The sequence below is a fragment of the Apium graveolens genome, chromosome 5 (genome assembly GCF_009905375.1).
Source record: "Apium graveolens cultivar Ventura chromosome 5, ASM990537v1, whole genome shotgun sequence".
Classification (NCBI taxonomy): Eukaryota; Viridiplantae; Streptophyta; class Magnoliopsida; order Apiales; family Apiaceae; genus Apium; species Apium graveolens.
The window spans coordinates 56,270,700-56,284,582 of record NC_133651.1 but is presented as its reverse complement, the minus strand read 5'-3'; the positions used below and the strand labels follow the sequence as shown (position 1 = coordinate 56,284,582).

General features: G+C 34.1%; 2 protein-coding genes across 3 annotated transcripts; one reads left to right on the top strand and one right to left on the bottom strand.

Annotated features, from left to right (window-relative positions):
- The first annotated feature begins 2,371 nt into the window (after window positions 1-2,371).
- On the top strand, window positions 2,372-9,543 carry LOC141724047 (BTB/POZ domain-containing protein POB1-like). Of its 2 annotated transcripts, none has more exons than XM_074526035.1 (6): window positions 2,372-2,782; window positions 3,317-3,439; window positions 6,916-7,037; window positions 7,168-7,231; window positions 7,604-7,883; window positions 8,614-9,543. In XM_074526035.1, exons 1-6 carry the CDS (start codon window positions 2,518-2,520, stop codon window positions 9,425-9,427), a joined length of 1,668 nt encoding a protein of 555 aa, XP_074382136.1. In that variant the 5' UTR covers window positions 2,372-2,517; the 3' UTR covers window positions 9,428-9,543. The 2 variants fall into 2 exon arrangements, with proteins under 2 accessions (XP_074382136.1, XP_074382135.1); XM_074526034.1 differs by having other exon boundaries at window positions 2,375-2,782; window positions 3,314-3,439.
- A 1,607-nt stretch (window positions 9,544-11,150) lies between these two features.
- LOC141660065 (eukaryotic translation initiation factor 1A-like) lies at window positions 11,151-11,835 on the bottom strand. The gene has a single exon (XM_074467025.1). It carries the CDS (start codon window positions 11,722-11,724, stop codon window positions 11,326-11,328), a length of 399 nt encoding a protein of 132 aa, XP_074323126.1. The 5' UTR covers window positions 11,725-11,835; the 3' UTR covers window positions 11,151-11,325.
- Between the last annotated feature and the right edge of the window lie 2,048 nt (window positions 11,836-13,883).

Here is a 13,883-nt window from a genome sequence, read left to right as displayed (position 1 = left end):
TTCAAGAATGAAGGTAAAATGATACAAAAGCTGATACAACACTTGTACATTGGATAGTTTACAATAATTAAGTAAAGACTGAGCTGTCTGATTCTTTCTCAATTATGTTCTTAATTTGCACAAGTATTTCCAATTCTTCTAGGATGACTAGAGCCTCTATTAGTTTCAGCAAATCTGGCTTAGGATATCTAGCTAACATCCCTATCCTGTAACTTGACAAAGAGCCAGCTTTTATATTCAGAAATCTTCCATCCTTTGATATTCTGCTCTTGCCTGCTGTTGATGATATTATTACCTCCAGTAATCTTTGACATTCTTCTGAGACATAATTCTTTGACATCATCTATTATATATTACAAAATTTAATCAAGAAATAGCTCTCTCCGAAAAGATGAGAATGGAACGAATAATAATTTTAGAGCATAGATCTTGAGATTAGCTTTTCGGCCATATTTTCATTATGCTGAAAATAACATTTTAACTCCATAAAATCATTTTAAAATGCAACGATCACGAAATAAATCCGTCTATCATTTTTAGAAAGTCTCTAGGACTATTTTGAAGGTAACAAAATGAATTTCACACCTAAACTTTATTCAAATAATTTTATAAAAATGTATAAAGGTTCAATAAACCTTATTTTTAAATCAAATAAATCCCTTAAACCCTTTTAAAAATCAACAAATCACGTAATCATGCATACAGAAAATCAAACACATATATTTACACATTACAACTCATGTGTGATCATGATATTTCCCTTTTTATTATTATTCCTCTTTTTACGTAACGGGTTGCGTTCTGCTTGACGACCCGACACTAAGCGTTTCAATTACGCTTCACAATTATCTTTACCAACCAACACGACACTAGAACATGATACCCACTTAAACATTCCATTTCACACAATAGCGCATAGTTCACATTAAAATACTTTAATCCCTTTTTAAAACGGGTTCCGTTCTTCCTGACAGTCCGACAACACAGCTTAACTCCGAAGCTAACTCTTTAAATTGAAACACATCTTTCTACGCTCCCAGTTACCAATATACAATATGGACAATTAACATAATCATTTAATCCCTTTATTAAATCACATAATTTATAATTACACCACAAAATCATACTTTATTCACTTAATTACGTCGTGAAATTCCCAGTCGTTACACAATGTCAATTTTGGAATAGATGACTCTAAATATCACTACAAAACGAAGTTTCGCGTTTTATTTATCATTTTAATCAAAAACGCGGTTATGTGTTAGGTTTTCAATTTTTTTTATTAAAAGCATGACTTCCAATCATGTTGATGTGGGCAAAAGCGGTCTGAAGCTGTGTTTTCTATGTTAACTCACATTGATATTGTGTTTTGTTTTTTTTTAATTAGCAAAAAAAAGATATTGCGTTTTTCTTTCTCTTCTTTTCAAAATGCTAGACAATGTTATTTCTTCAGGTTTAAATTTTATTCAAACGGGTTTTTTGTTTTATATTTTATTCAGATCTATAATTATTTTAATATTTTTAAAATCTAAATTTAGAATTGCTGAAACCATAAAAAATTAAAAATGGTGAATGATTAGAATTTAGTTACTAGGGTTTAGGCTCTATCCCTAAACCCTAAATGTTAAAAATTGTAAATAAGGTGTGTGTTATTATTATTTTTTTTAATATTTCTACACCCGAAAGGTGATTATTGAACCCTAAAAAATTAAAAATAAAGAAATAGGGGCCTACACTTGAATTTTAAAAAATTAATTTTAAGTTTTAAAGTTTTTGAAAGCCAATACAAAGATATGAAAAATAAAATATTAATTAAAAAAATTGAAAACGTATTTTCAACTAGTGTTTTATTGTTAAAAATGTAAAATCAAGTGTTGTTTACGGTTTTCAAACGTTACTTAAAATAATGAAATAAATTAAAGAAAAAGCAAAAAAAGAAGAAGAAAAAGTTAGAAAACGTGAATTGAATTTGTGTTTTTGTTTTAGTTAAAAACATAAAACGAAAACATATTATAAATTGACATTTAAGGTCAATAATTTAAAAAATGATATTAAAAGGGTCATTTAACCCCAAATAATAATATTCGAGGGTTTTTCGGGTTAATACTCCGGAGTTCGTATTTTCTTTATCATGACAAAAAATTTGAACTCACATCATCTCCATGCTTATCAAAAATGTCTTTATACTCACCTTTAAAAATATATTAGAATATATTGTATACTTATATAACTCCCTAATTACGTGCTTAAAGGCACTTTTCACCATCTACATAAACTTTTAACAATTTGAATCAGCAGTTTGCATTATAAATGAATGAAAATAAAAAAAGATAGTAGAACTTATCCAAGAGCGGTCCATAAATAGAAAGTGCAATACATATTTATTACTCCTATTTCATTTCTAAAATCTGTTCTCATTTTACAACTCCCAAGACAAAACAAAATCCCCCAAATTCACATATATAATCCCTATTATATATCTCATTTCTAGGGTTTCAAATTGGGGAAATCCTAGAGATGAAGAATTTGGGTTCGGACCTATTCGATCCTCCTCCGACTTCAACTATGGACTCCGACTGCTCCAACGACGTCGTTTCACGTGACGCCGATTTCGGATTCGCGTTTAACGACAGTAACTTCTCCGACCGGACTCTCCGGATCGAGATTCTCGCCGACGATAATTCGCCGGAGAGTTTTTCCGGTTATGACGTGTCTCAGAGTCTCTCCGATTGGGCTAGGCATCGTAAGCGGAGGCGAGAAGATGTTGTTAAGAAAGATGATGGTTAGTTTTTTTTCATTTTTATACGTGTGTGTATTTTTGTATGTATAGTTTGTATCTATTGTTGTTGTTTAGGGTTTAGTTATGTTTGCACCTGGTCTGTTTGAATTGCAGCTAAAATGTGGATCGGAAGTGGTAAATTTTGATGGTAGGTAAAATTATTCGGTATAAGTATGTGTGTAATGTGATGGATTCATTTGTGTAATATGATTTTCGGAAAAATGGGGGAGGTATAGCTTATGTTAATTGACGGTGATTTTATTAGTTGGGCTTATGAATTAGCCACGGTCATCGTCGGTTGCAAATTATAGACTTTTGTGTGCCAGTATATGCTGTAGAGTTTTGTGTTTGCTGTATATTGTGATTATGTGGTAGTGTCTTGTGTGGATGTTCGGCATGTATGTAACTTTTGGTTTGTTTTTTATCAGAATATGTATTTGTGAGACTGGAGTGTTTTTATGCTTTATTATTAGTATATTTTATAGTGATACACTGTGGCGTATGTCTAATAGAATGTGATGTTGCTTTTTACAGCAGTTGACATTGATGTTATTGAGGAAGAGCAAATAGTTGATTGTAACCAGCCGGATACTGAGGATGGATTTGGCTGTGAAAATGAGGACGAGGATGGAGTTGCGATGGTTGAAGAAGCAAAATCAGGTTTAGGAAATATTTCACATTTACTATATGTTCAGCTATATTAGGTTAATTTACTATTTCCATATGAGCTGTTAAAAGAAATATTGAAGTCTGAGTTTATCACTAATTTACTACACATTGAAAATACAAGGAACGAAAAGTTCATAAAGTGATTTTGTTTTCTAGTTCTTGTATTTCTTTCCTTTTTCACTGGGTTTCATTGATGTAGGACAATGGGTCAATAAGCCCAAAGAGAGTATTTGGCAACAATATAAATAGGCTTTGGAGGCCCAATTAGTTATATAGTATTTATTATCTTTTAAAATAGGAAATTAGCTAATTAGGATTTGAGTTTGTTTAGGAAACTAGTTTATTATATATAGGACTTTTTTATTTTAATTCATCAGATTATTATGATTGGATTTTGATATTGAGTGATCTCTTGCGAGAGTTTTCTGTGAAACCCCCCTAAACCCTAATTATTCCGTGCCTCCCCTATCAAAGTGGTATCAGAGCCAATTTATCCCTCTTCCGTCGCCTAATCAAACCCATAAACCTGAAACCAACCTTCATTCATCTGCAAACCCTAGCCACACCAGTAAATACGTATATTATAACCCATATATATACGTGTCTCTTTTAGAATTTTAATCAAACACCTTCCAGCATACACAAAGCAGTAAACCAACACCATCCATCCTATTGTGAAGCAAGCAGACTAGAAGAAAGCCAGAGAAAATCTGTCAAAGGATCGTATATACATACATATACATAGACGTATATTAGCGTGTATTATATCCAATTCTAGAACCGTTTCTGCCCTTCTAGAATATCACAAAATTGTCCGCAATCTTCGAGAGGACTCCAGAACAGCCCCTGGACTTTTTCAGAATTTCATAACAGTTCTGAACTTTCTGAAAACTGCTAGTCAGCACTTAAGTTTACGGTTACACAATGGTTAACGCCGGAGAAGTAAACAACCGTCTTGATGCGCATATCGAGGAAAACAATACGAGATTACAGAATCTCGAGGAAACAGTTGCAGGTCTGAATTTGCAAGTGCAAGATGTACAAGCGACGTTCAAACTAATCAGGGACCGCCTTGGTGTACAGCCTCAACCTAAACCTAATGTTCCTGAACAGAGAATTAATACAGTGAAACTTGAAGTTGCTGAGTTTCGTGGGGATCAAGAACCAGATGTATTCCTAGATTGGCTACATAGTGTTGATAATTTTTTTCAATGGTATAATCTTGCCGAGGATAAGAAGGTTGTTTTCATTGCTGCGAAATTGAGAGGAATTGCTCGTATTTGGTGGGAGCAACATCAAAGATCTGGGTATCATCATGTGGCAAGATGGGAAGACATGAGAGGTGCTTTGGTTCGTCAGTTTAAGCTTGCAGATTATAAACAACGTGCTTCACTTCAGTTCACTGAACTTGTGCAAGGAAGTAAGACCGTAGCAGATTACACTCGACAATTCTATAGTTTGGCAGCACAATCTGAATTTCCTTGGGATGAAGATGTTCTAATTTCTTTGTATCGTCGAGGCTTAAATCATGATATTTCAGTTAAAGTAGCTGGTAGTAGATGCTTTCTTTTGAAGGATGCTATTCAGATTGCACACTATGTTGAGGATGATTTGAAGAGGAGCATCGGGAGGAGTTCATTCTCTAGCTCGTTGAGGAATGAATATGTTATTCCAGATTCCATTCAAGGCCAACAAACAGTTAATAGCAAAGTTAACCTCGCTCCAGTCTCATCACAAGGTAGTAACACTAGTAGATGCTTTAATTGTCAAGGAATTGGGCATAAAACTTTCGAGTGCCCTTCTCCTAAAATGAACACTTCGAAAAGAGTCAATGTGATGGAAAAAGAAAATTATGATGATTTATATGTTGAGACGACTAAAGAAGATTTAGAGGCCGAAGATCATTTAGAGAAGGCAGTAAATCTTGGAGTTATTCAAGAAGAGGGTGCGAGTAATCTCCACCTACGATGCCAACAAATCTTTCAAACTAGAGTTACATGTGCTCGTAAGTTGTGTTCTCTTATCATTGATACTGGAAGGTGTACTAATGTTATATCTAAGGAGGCAATTTGTAGGTTGGGTTTAAAGGTGGAATTGCATCCTGAACCTTACGATATAACATGGATCTATGATACAAAGTTGCGCGTTCGGGAAAGGTGTTTGGTGACATTTTCAATTGGGAGATTTAATGATACAGTGATGTGTGACGTTCTTCCGTTGAAGCTTTGTGATGTCATTTTAGGACGTCCATGGCTTGTTGATCGAGATGCTCATCATATCACACGTGCTAACACTTATATGGTTGTTAAGGGTGGTCGTCGATATACTCTTACGGGTGATTTTTCTCATGTACCACTTATGCAAGGTTCTTTGGTGCTGTATCGTTCTTCTTGTGATTTTATTAACTCGACGGAGTCGAGTTCTTTTCAGCAGAGGAGAGTTGATGTAGGACAATGGGTCAATAAACCCAAAGAGAGTATTTGGCAACAATATAATAGGCTTTGGAGGCCCAATTAGTTATATAGTATTTATTATCTTTTAATATAGGATATTAGCTAATTAGGATTTGAGTTTGTTAAGGAAAGTAGTTTATTATATTTAGGACTTTTTTATTGTAATTCATCAGATTATTATGATTGGATTTTGATATTGAGTATTCTCTTGCGAGAGTTTTCTGTGAAACCCCCCTAAACCCTAATTATTCCCTGCCTCCCCTATCATTCATCCTCAACTGCATAAAAAATGATATTTGGTTGTAACATTATGATATTAGTTATATCAGAATTATTATTTGAAAGTATATATAGAAACAAAACTTCAAAATTAATATGCCACTGCTGTACCTAATCACAAACCCCTTCTCTGCATACAGAAACACGGCAGGTGGTGTAGTTCCACACCTCTGTATCTGATCCACAGTGTGTTGAGTAACTTACGATACCTGTGATTTTAATCAATTAGAACTATTGCTCTTTTATATTTTAATCAATTTGAGTAACAGTGGTATCCCCAACACCCCTCCCCCCTCTTCCCCAAAAAGTCAATGTAGTTTATTTACTATAAGATCAGCAACCGTAAATTGTATAAAAGGAGAATGCTATAGTAACTAGCAGCCTTCATTGGTTGCACACTTCAGTATATATTATAGTCCTTAAACTAGACTTGGAATTTGCGGAAACCTTTGTTCTTGCTTCTATACAATTTGTTATCAATTACATAACTTCTAGTTGATTGAGAGATTGATATTTTTGAGATAACTAGATTCAATAGGTAACTTGTGCATTTTGGAGGAAAATTTGCATACACTATTTTATTTTTTTGATTAGTTCCCTCAAATATATATTTTAAATTTCACAATTGTTCCTTACCTAAATTTTATGGATTAATTATATCTTCGCACTATATCATCATGTAGTATCCTTTTATTACGTTTTTTATATAAATTAACTGCATTGTTGTTTTTGTAGAAAATGAGGCTGCAAATTGCAATGATTCAAGCTGGAGCATGGAATGTACTACAGTATTAAGAACTATAACTCTGCATATAAGCTCACCAATTCTAGCAGCAAAAAGTCCATTTTTCTACAAAGTAAGTCTTTCTAAAATTTTTTCTGTTACTTGTTTTGCAGTTTTTAAAGTTGAATTTGACTTTTTGTTAGCCCCTAGCCTTGTCAGATTGTAAATGACGAATTGACAACTTTGTTATGTTCAATGTGTAGCTGTTCTCTAATGGGATGAGGGAGTCAGAGCAGCGAAATGTGACTCTCCGAATAAATGCTTATGGTAGGTTTGGAACTCAAGATTACTATGTATTTCTGTCCCATATTTTAGCATTTGCCTTTATTGTTTTCTGTATAAACAAGAGTCTTGACTGCTTCCTTTGAATAGGGGTGTAAACAAGGCGAAACTAGATAAATATGTGTAAGGTCATAGTTCAACATTTTCCAGGTCATTGTTGCTACATTGATCACTCACAAATACGGTAATCTGTCAAGTAAACAGTCTTTGCAACGGAACAATCTGATCTCATTTTAGTAAAACTAGATGTGTGTTACCTGATTATATTTGTCGTTGTACCTTTGGAACTTAAATTGTGTTTTAGAGATCTTTATCATAAAACAACTTACATCAATACCCCTTCTTTCATTTGAACAGAGGAAGCTGCTCTTATGGACCTCCTAAATTATATGTATAGCAACACCTTAAAAGTTACAACTGCTCCTGCTTTACTGGATGTCCTGATGGCTGCTGACAAATTTGAAGTAGCTTCATGCATGAGGTATTGCAGCCGTTTGTTACGAAACTTGCCGATGACGCCTGACTCTGCATTGTTATATCTAGAGCTTCCTTCTAGCGTCCTAATGGCTGGAGCTGTTCAGCCATTAACAGACGCTGCAAAGCAGTTTCTGGCTGTTCGTTACAGAGATGTATCCAAGTAAGCACAAATTAGTACCCAAAATATTTTTTGATAAAATGAAAATTTTATATTCATTATAATATTTTGTAAGTGTTGGGGGGGATTGTTACATGTCCTTTCAAATTGTGTGCAACATTCAGTCGCCTCCTGACTGTTGCACAAACACACATATTATATATATATATATATATATATATAGGCATATGATCAAATAGAAACTAAAATTAAAATAGAAACTAGAAACTAATTTAAGCCATTAGATCAATCTAATCTAATGGTCCCCCCTAAAAGCACCACACCCAACTAATGTGCACCCTCCCACACCCAATTTTAGCTTTTCCCCTCCGTTTTTAATTTGATTTTCCCGTCAAACCGTAATTTTTTTTTAAATCCGATTTCACTGTATTTTTCTACATCTCTCAACAATCGATTTGCATACCGTATATGATATATTTCGAAGTAATTTAAATAAAAATATTTGGTTTCTATTCTAAAATTGGTTTCTATTAGAGTAGCCCCCTATATATATATATATATAATGCCTCTGTAGTGTATACCATTTTTTTGGCGGATTCTTGGAGGTATCTGGTTTGTATTGCATTAGCAGTTTTCCCTTTACTATTGGTTAAGTTTTCAACGATACCAATGAGTTGAAGTTGCGTTTGAAATTCATTTACAATTTTTCCGTATACCAATTACAACTTAAACACCTTGTATGTTAACAATAAACTATCCTGCAATTGTTCAGGTTTACAGATGAAGTCATGCGCCTACCTCTTGCTGGCATGGAAGCAATTTTTTCGTCAGACGAACTACAGGTTGCATCTGAGGATTTAGTGTATGATATGATACTAAAGTGGTCCAGGGCTCACTATTCAGAACTTGAGGAGCGACAGGAAATCTTGGGGTCTCGACTTAGTCGTTTAATCCGCTTTCCTTTCATGAGTTGCCGGAAGCTTAAAAAGATTTTGACCTGCATTGATTTTGATCACGATCTTGCCTCCAAGATTGTACTAGAGGCCCTCTTTTTTAAAGCTGAGGCACCACATCGTCAAAGAATCTTAGCTGCAGAGGAGTCCCTCAATTCAAATCGACGTTATGTGGAAAGGGCCTACAAGTATCGGCCTATCAAGGTGATTGAGTTTGAACTTCCACGGCAGCAGTGTGTGGTCTACTTGGATCTGAAGCGTGAGGAGTGTGGAAATTTGTTCCCATCGGGGAGAGTTTATTCACAAGTCTTCCACTTGGGTGGTCAAGGTTTTTTCCTTTCTGCACATTGCAATCTTGATCAGCAGAGCTCTTTCCACTGCTTTGGGCTGTTTTTGGGAATGCAAGAGAAAGGGTCCGTCAGTTTTCCAGTGGAATATGAATTTGCAGCAAGGTCGAAGGCAGCAGAGGAGTATACCAGCAAATACAAGGGTAACTACACTTTTACAGGGGGCAAGGCAGTGGGCTACCGGAACTTATTTGGTATTCCATGGACTGATTTCATTGCTGATGACAGTCAATACTTTATCAATGGTGTTCTTCATCTTAGAGCTGAGCTCACCATACGACAGTGACGTTGTACATTGTTTCCTTGTAGTATTTTTCATCTATTTATGTTTGACCACCTGACCATCTGTATCTCTCTTTGCAGAACAATTTTTCTGAGTTATTAGCACTGACTTATCATGTACCTGTTTGTGAAGTGTTGCAATTACTCTACTTGCTAACAGTTAGCTGGGAATAGACTAGTACATGTAAATTGCTAACTAAGCTCACAATTCCTGACTACCTTTGGGAGCAAATTGGATCAGACAGATGTGTACTACATACACATTGTTGCCACCGTAACCCTATAGATTTTGTCTTTGCAGATTGTGATGAAGCTGGTTTTTTTTGTTGGGTAAATTGAAAAATATACAGTAATGGATTCTGCCAATTTTGGGACAGCTTGGTGTGCTAGAGAAGGTGACTGATAAATTTGACCTGCTTGGGTCAGGCTGTTTGATGCTCTGGTTGTTTTTCTTTTAAATTTGTGATGTTGGTGTTTGATGCATTGCTTGTTACTTGTTCTTAAGTTGTCGGGGGTGGAATTTTTTTCCTAGGTTCCCTGTTGCCCCAGCGCTCCCTGCTTCCCTGCCCCAAGCAGCCCGGTGCCTGCTGACAATCAAGCTAGGTAACGACAGGGCTTGAGAAAGAACCTGTATTTGATCCCATGTATTTCGTAGAAAAGCTCAGATCATCACTCACATGAAGGGGCACTTTTTAGTTTTTAATCGCCTACTTTTCCTTAACAAAATAATTTCAGCATAGCTTTGAGCCTTGGATACATTATACGTAGCAAGCAACAGCATCAGTAAACAAAATGGGAAAAAACAGTTGCTCTCAGTTTTAAAGTACTCTGCACCAACAAGATGATTATAGTATAGGATTAACCAAGAAGTGAGGTGAAGCCTAGCCTAGACTCCAGTTTTTTAAGTCCCATTTGCACTAACATTTTTACCCAAGGGTGCGTAACTGATGAGCTTTTAGGTAATTAAATTAGGTTTACCAATTTGTCTTATAAATCTTGAATAGTATTAAAACAGACAATTGTTTTAAAACATACAAACCATGAAAAAACTGAGTCGGATCTGAAAACCATAATAACATGATGTGAGCTACCTGATGACATTGGGTACACAGTCCCGCTATCGTAAATACCGGTCACCAAAACATACATAAACTAAACCAAAGTATATCTGGAAACATAAGTCATAACCCTTTAACCTTGCATTTATTAAACGCAGGCATATCTTAAATGGAATATTGTGTAACAGATGTAAGAAGGCATGGTAACAACGCCTTGATTTTTTGGTAGAGTAAGCGATGATTGTGCACTCATGTACAAACCCGAGTCTCACTGTTAACTTGATCTTAGCAATTACAGAACGAGGCCTCTGGTGAGGGAGGGTTTTTAAACTGAGGAAAACTGAGAAGTGACATGCTCCAAAGCAACGGATTAGAATTAAGATGAAGGGTGAATCAGGGAATCATGAATCATGTATGTGAGAGGAGATTAGCAACAAAAGTAGTTGAGTCTTATTTCAATCAAACTCTGAATCAGCTTTCTCCGAAATACCTAAGACCACTTGACAGTTACAAATCAAAGAATGATACGACAATTTATCCACAATAAATCCGTCTTTTATTTCATATAACTGGTGAATGAAATCCGGGTTTCATTTCTCAGAAGTTAGAACTAGTGAATGAATTTTCAAACAACAATATCATCAAATTAATTATAAACAAACAATCCAATTGTCCCCGTTCAAGTCAAGTAATGTAATTAATTATAAACACCAAAACAAAATTAAAACCTCCATCCTCAAACTCTACAGCATATGCAACTCCAAAACAGTCAAGTAATACAAATCAAAATCATAGTTTGACTTACCGAATTATCAGTAACACAATCAATCAACACGAAATAAACCTAAATCTTATCAATATCCTCGTCTTCAAACTCAATATAATCATCAACCGCATTCTCATCCTCCTCATCAAGTCCACCAGCAATCCCCTCATTAAGCCTCGTATTCTCGGGTAACTCACCATACGCCTTCAACAACCTAGCCTCATCAGGCATATATTTCAATATCACATCCGCCTTGTCATCCTGATAATCACGTAAACCAACGAGAATAATATCACCAGCAGCAATCCACACCTTTTTGTGCATCTTTCCACGTATATGACAGAGCCGTTTGGCCCCGTCAATACACGTGGCGTATTCTTGGCCGTCTTCTTTGAAGATCAGCTCGCGTTTCTCGTCGTCGGCTTCGTTCTTGCCGCGCTTGCGGTTCTTGCCTCCTTTTCCTTTGTTCTTCGGCATGATCGGACGCTTGTGCTTTCTTCTGGGTTTGCTTGGTTTTGTTTGATGAATTCAAAGAGTGGGTGTTGTGGTCGTATAAATATATATGTGTGATTTGCGTGGGAGATACGTACTTTGTTGTTCTCTACGGTTTTATCCTTTTTTGTTCTTTGCTAATTGCAATTTAGTCGTCATTCATAATTAATTTAAAATATCAAAATATTAAATTTTGATACCCACTGATAATTATATAATTATATTTAAAATTTTGTTATATTCAATCCCACTCTTAACACCAATTAACCTTTTACATTCTATAGATTTTGTTCCTTTTTTTGTTACAATAACGGGCCTATAGGCTTTTCTTTTATTAGTTAGTGTGCATCTCAGAGTCAATTAACTTTCAAAATTGAAAAACATTTTTAGCAATATTTAAGCATTCATTAATGATTTTATTGATGTTTATTTACTTTTAAACTGAAGACTATTAATTTAATGATTATATTTGTAAGTATCCATTCCTGCATCTATTTATTTTTACATTAATCTTTTTCAGTACCAACAAATTTATAAGTTGTATTTAGTTTTATTAAGTAATTATAAATTAAATTAAATAAAATATGTTTACTTTTAATTTAAAAACAAAATTTATCAATAGTTAAGGAATAATAAATAAACTATATCGAAAACAATATTTATCAAATAATATTAAGTAATATTAAATTATCTAAAAGAACAAATATGTTTGGTTCATATAATAATATTGCAATTCGTTTGAAAAAAAAATTCCTATTTGTAGTAATAAAGTTAAAACTGACCCGTTAGATTTCTATAACAAATGAAACTACCTAGCAACTATAACTCTATAGTAAAAATATTTAATTATACACGAGTTCAATTCTATTTAACTAAATAATTTAATAATTAAAATTTATTATACATTCTCATCAAATTCAATTCTTTATAAGTTTTAATTTAATATTTTGTATAAATATTTTAATATTAAATCTTGTTTCGTACAGAGGTTCAATTCTCTAAAGATACTATATTTAGAGAATCTAAATATAGTATCTTTAAAGAACGTGTGTTAGTATTTTTCTGCTTTTCTTGAGGTGTTTTTAATGGTGAACAAAGTAAATTAAAATCTTGTAGTAAAATGTGTTAGTACTGAATTTAAACAAATAAAACAGTGAACACAAATCTTTCAAAACTCACTTAATTTTATATTAAAATTAAGAATGTTTTGCTACAAAATTTATAGGCTCTTTGTTGATAAAGAGTCTAGCTTCTTCCTTAAGAGATTACACGATTTTTCTGATCTAAATTGTTACTTCTAACAAAGCATCCAGTGTTTACTTTATAGAACAGTAAACACTGGTTACTACACAACATGCAACAGCATGTACTAAACCCTATTTTTAGATAATCAAATCTTTTTATTTCTGGCTTAGTGTATCTTTGCTAATCTTGCACGCATGTGACTTTACTTTGTCAATTAATCCCGGCCTTTGATCTTGCATTCTTCAAGCTGCTTTTGTAGACTTGTCAATCGTACTTGATTAGATTGTTTGTTGATTGATAATCTTGGATATTGAACTGGTCTACACTTTGTACTTTGAGTTTTACCTCGAGATCTCCAGTTTGGCATATAGAGAACTTGATATCTCGATAAGTATAATGGCTTATCGAGGTCTCTCATTACTCCATAGTTGTTTTGACTTATTGAAGTCTCTGAGTTCTCTATAAGAGAATTTGGCTTGTCGATATCTCTGAGTTCTCTAGTAGTTTTCTCGACTTCTCGATAAGTCATTCTGGAGTTCTCGAATGACTTCTCTATAACACTTAATCTGTGACTTGTAAAGATCTTGACTTAAAATATTTTTCCCAAAACAGATTTATTCAACTCCAAACTTCTTCATAATTCTTTTGAGGCATGATCTTTTTGATCTTCTTCTAGATAGAATTCTTAGGCTTGATACTGTTTATAGAAAAAGACTCCAGTCTGCCATTGAATATTTTTACAGGCTTAAGTGGAACAATACAAAATACAAACTTATATTACAATACAACTTACTTAGATTTGTCAATTTGACTTGGTTTTGTTATTGTACAGGCATGTCTTGTACAACAATCTCCCTCAATTTGTGAGAAGATTGCTTATCACAAATTCATGCCTTTTA

Bases quoted from the DNA above. Each gene is read 5' to 3' on its own strand.
- LOC141660065 (XM_074467025.1), bottom strand. From the start codon at position 11,724: ATGCCGAAGAACAAAGGAAAAGGAGGCAAGAACCGCAAGCGCGGCAAG.
- LOC141724047 (XM_074526034.1), top strand. From the start codon at position 2,518: ATGAAGAATTTGGGTTCGGACCTATTCGATCCTCCTCCGACTTCAACT. The intron at 2,783-3,313 runs GTTAGTTTTTTT...TGCTTTTTACAG, and splicing joins TGTTGTTAAGAAAGATGATG to CAGTTGACATTGATGTTATT. The intron at 7,038-7,167 runs GTAAGTCTTTCT...TTCAATGTGTAG, and splicing joins AAAGTCCATTTTTCTACAAA to CTGTTCTCTAATGGGATGAG.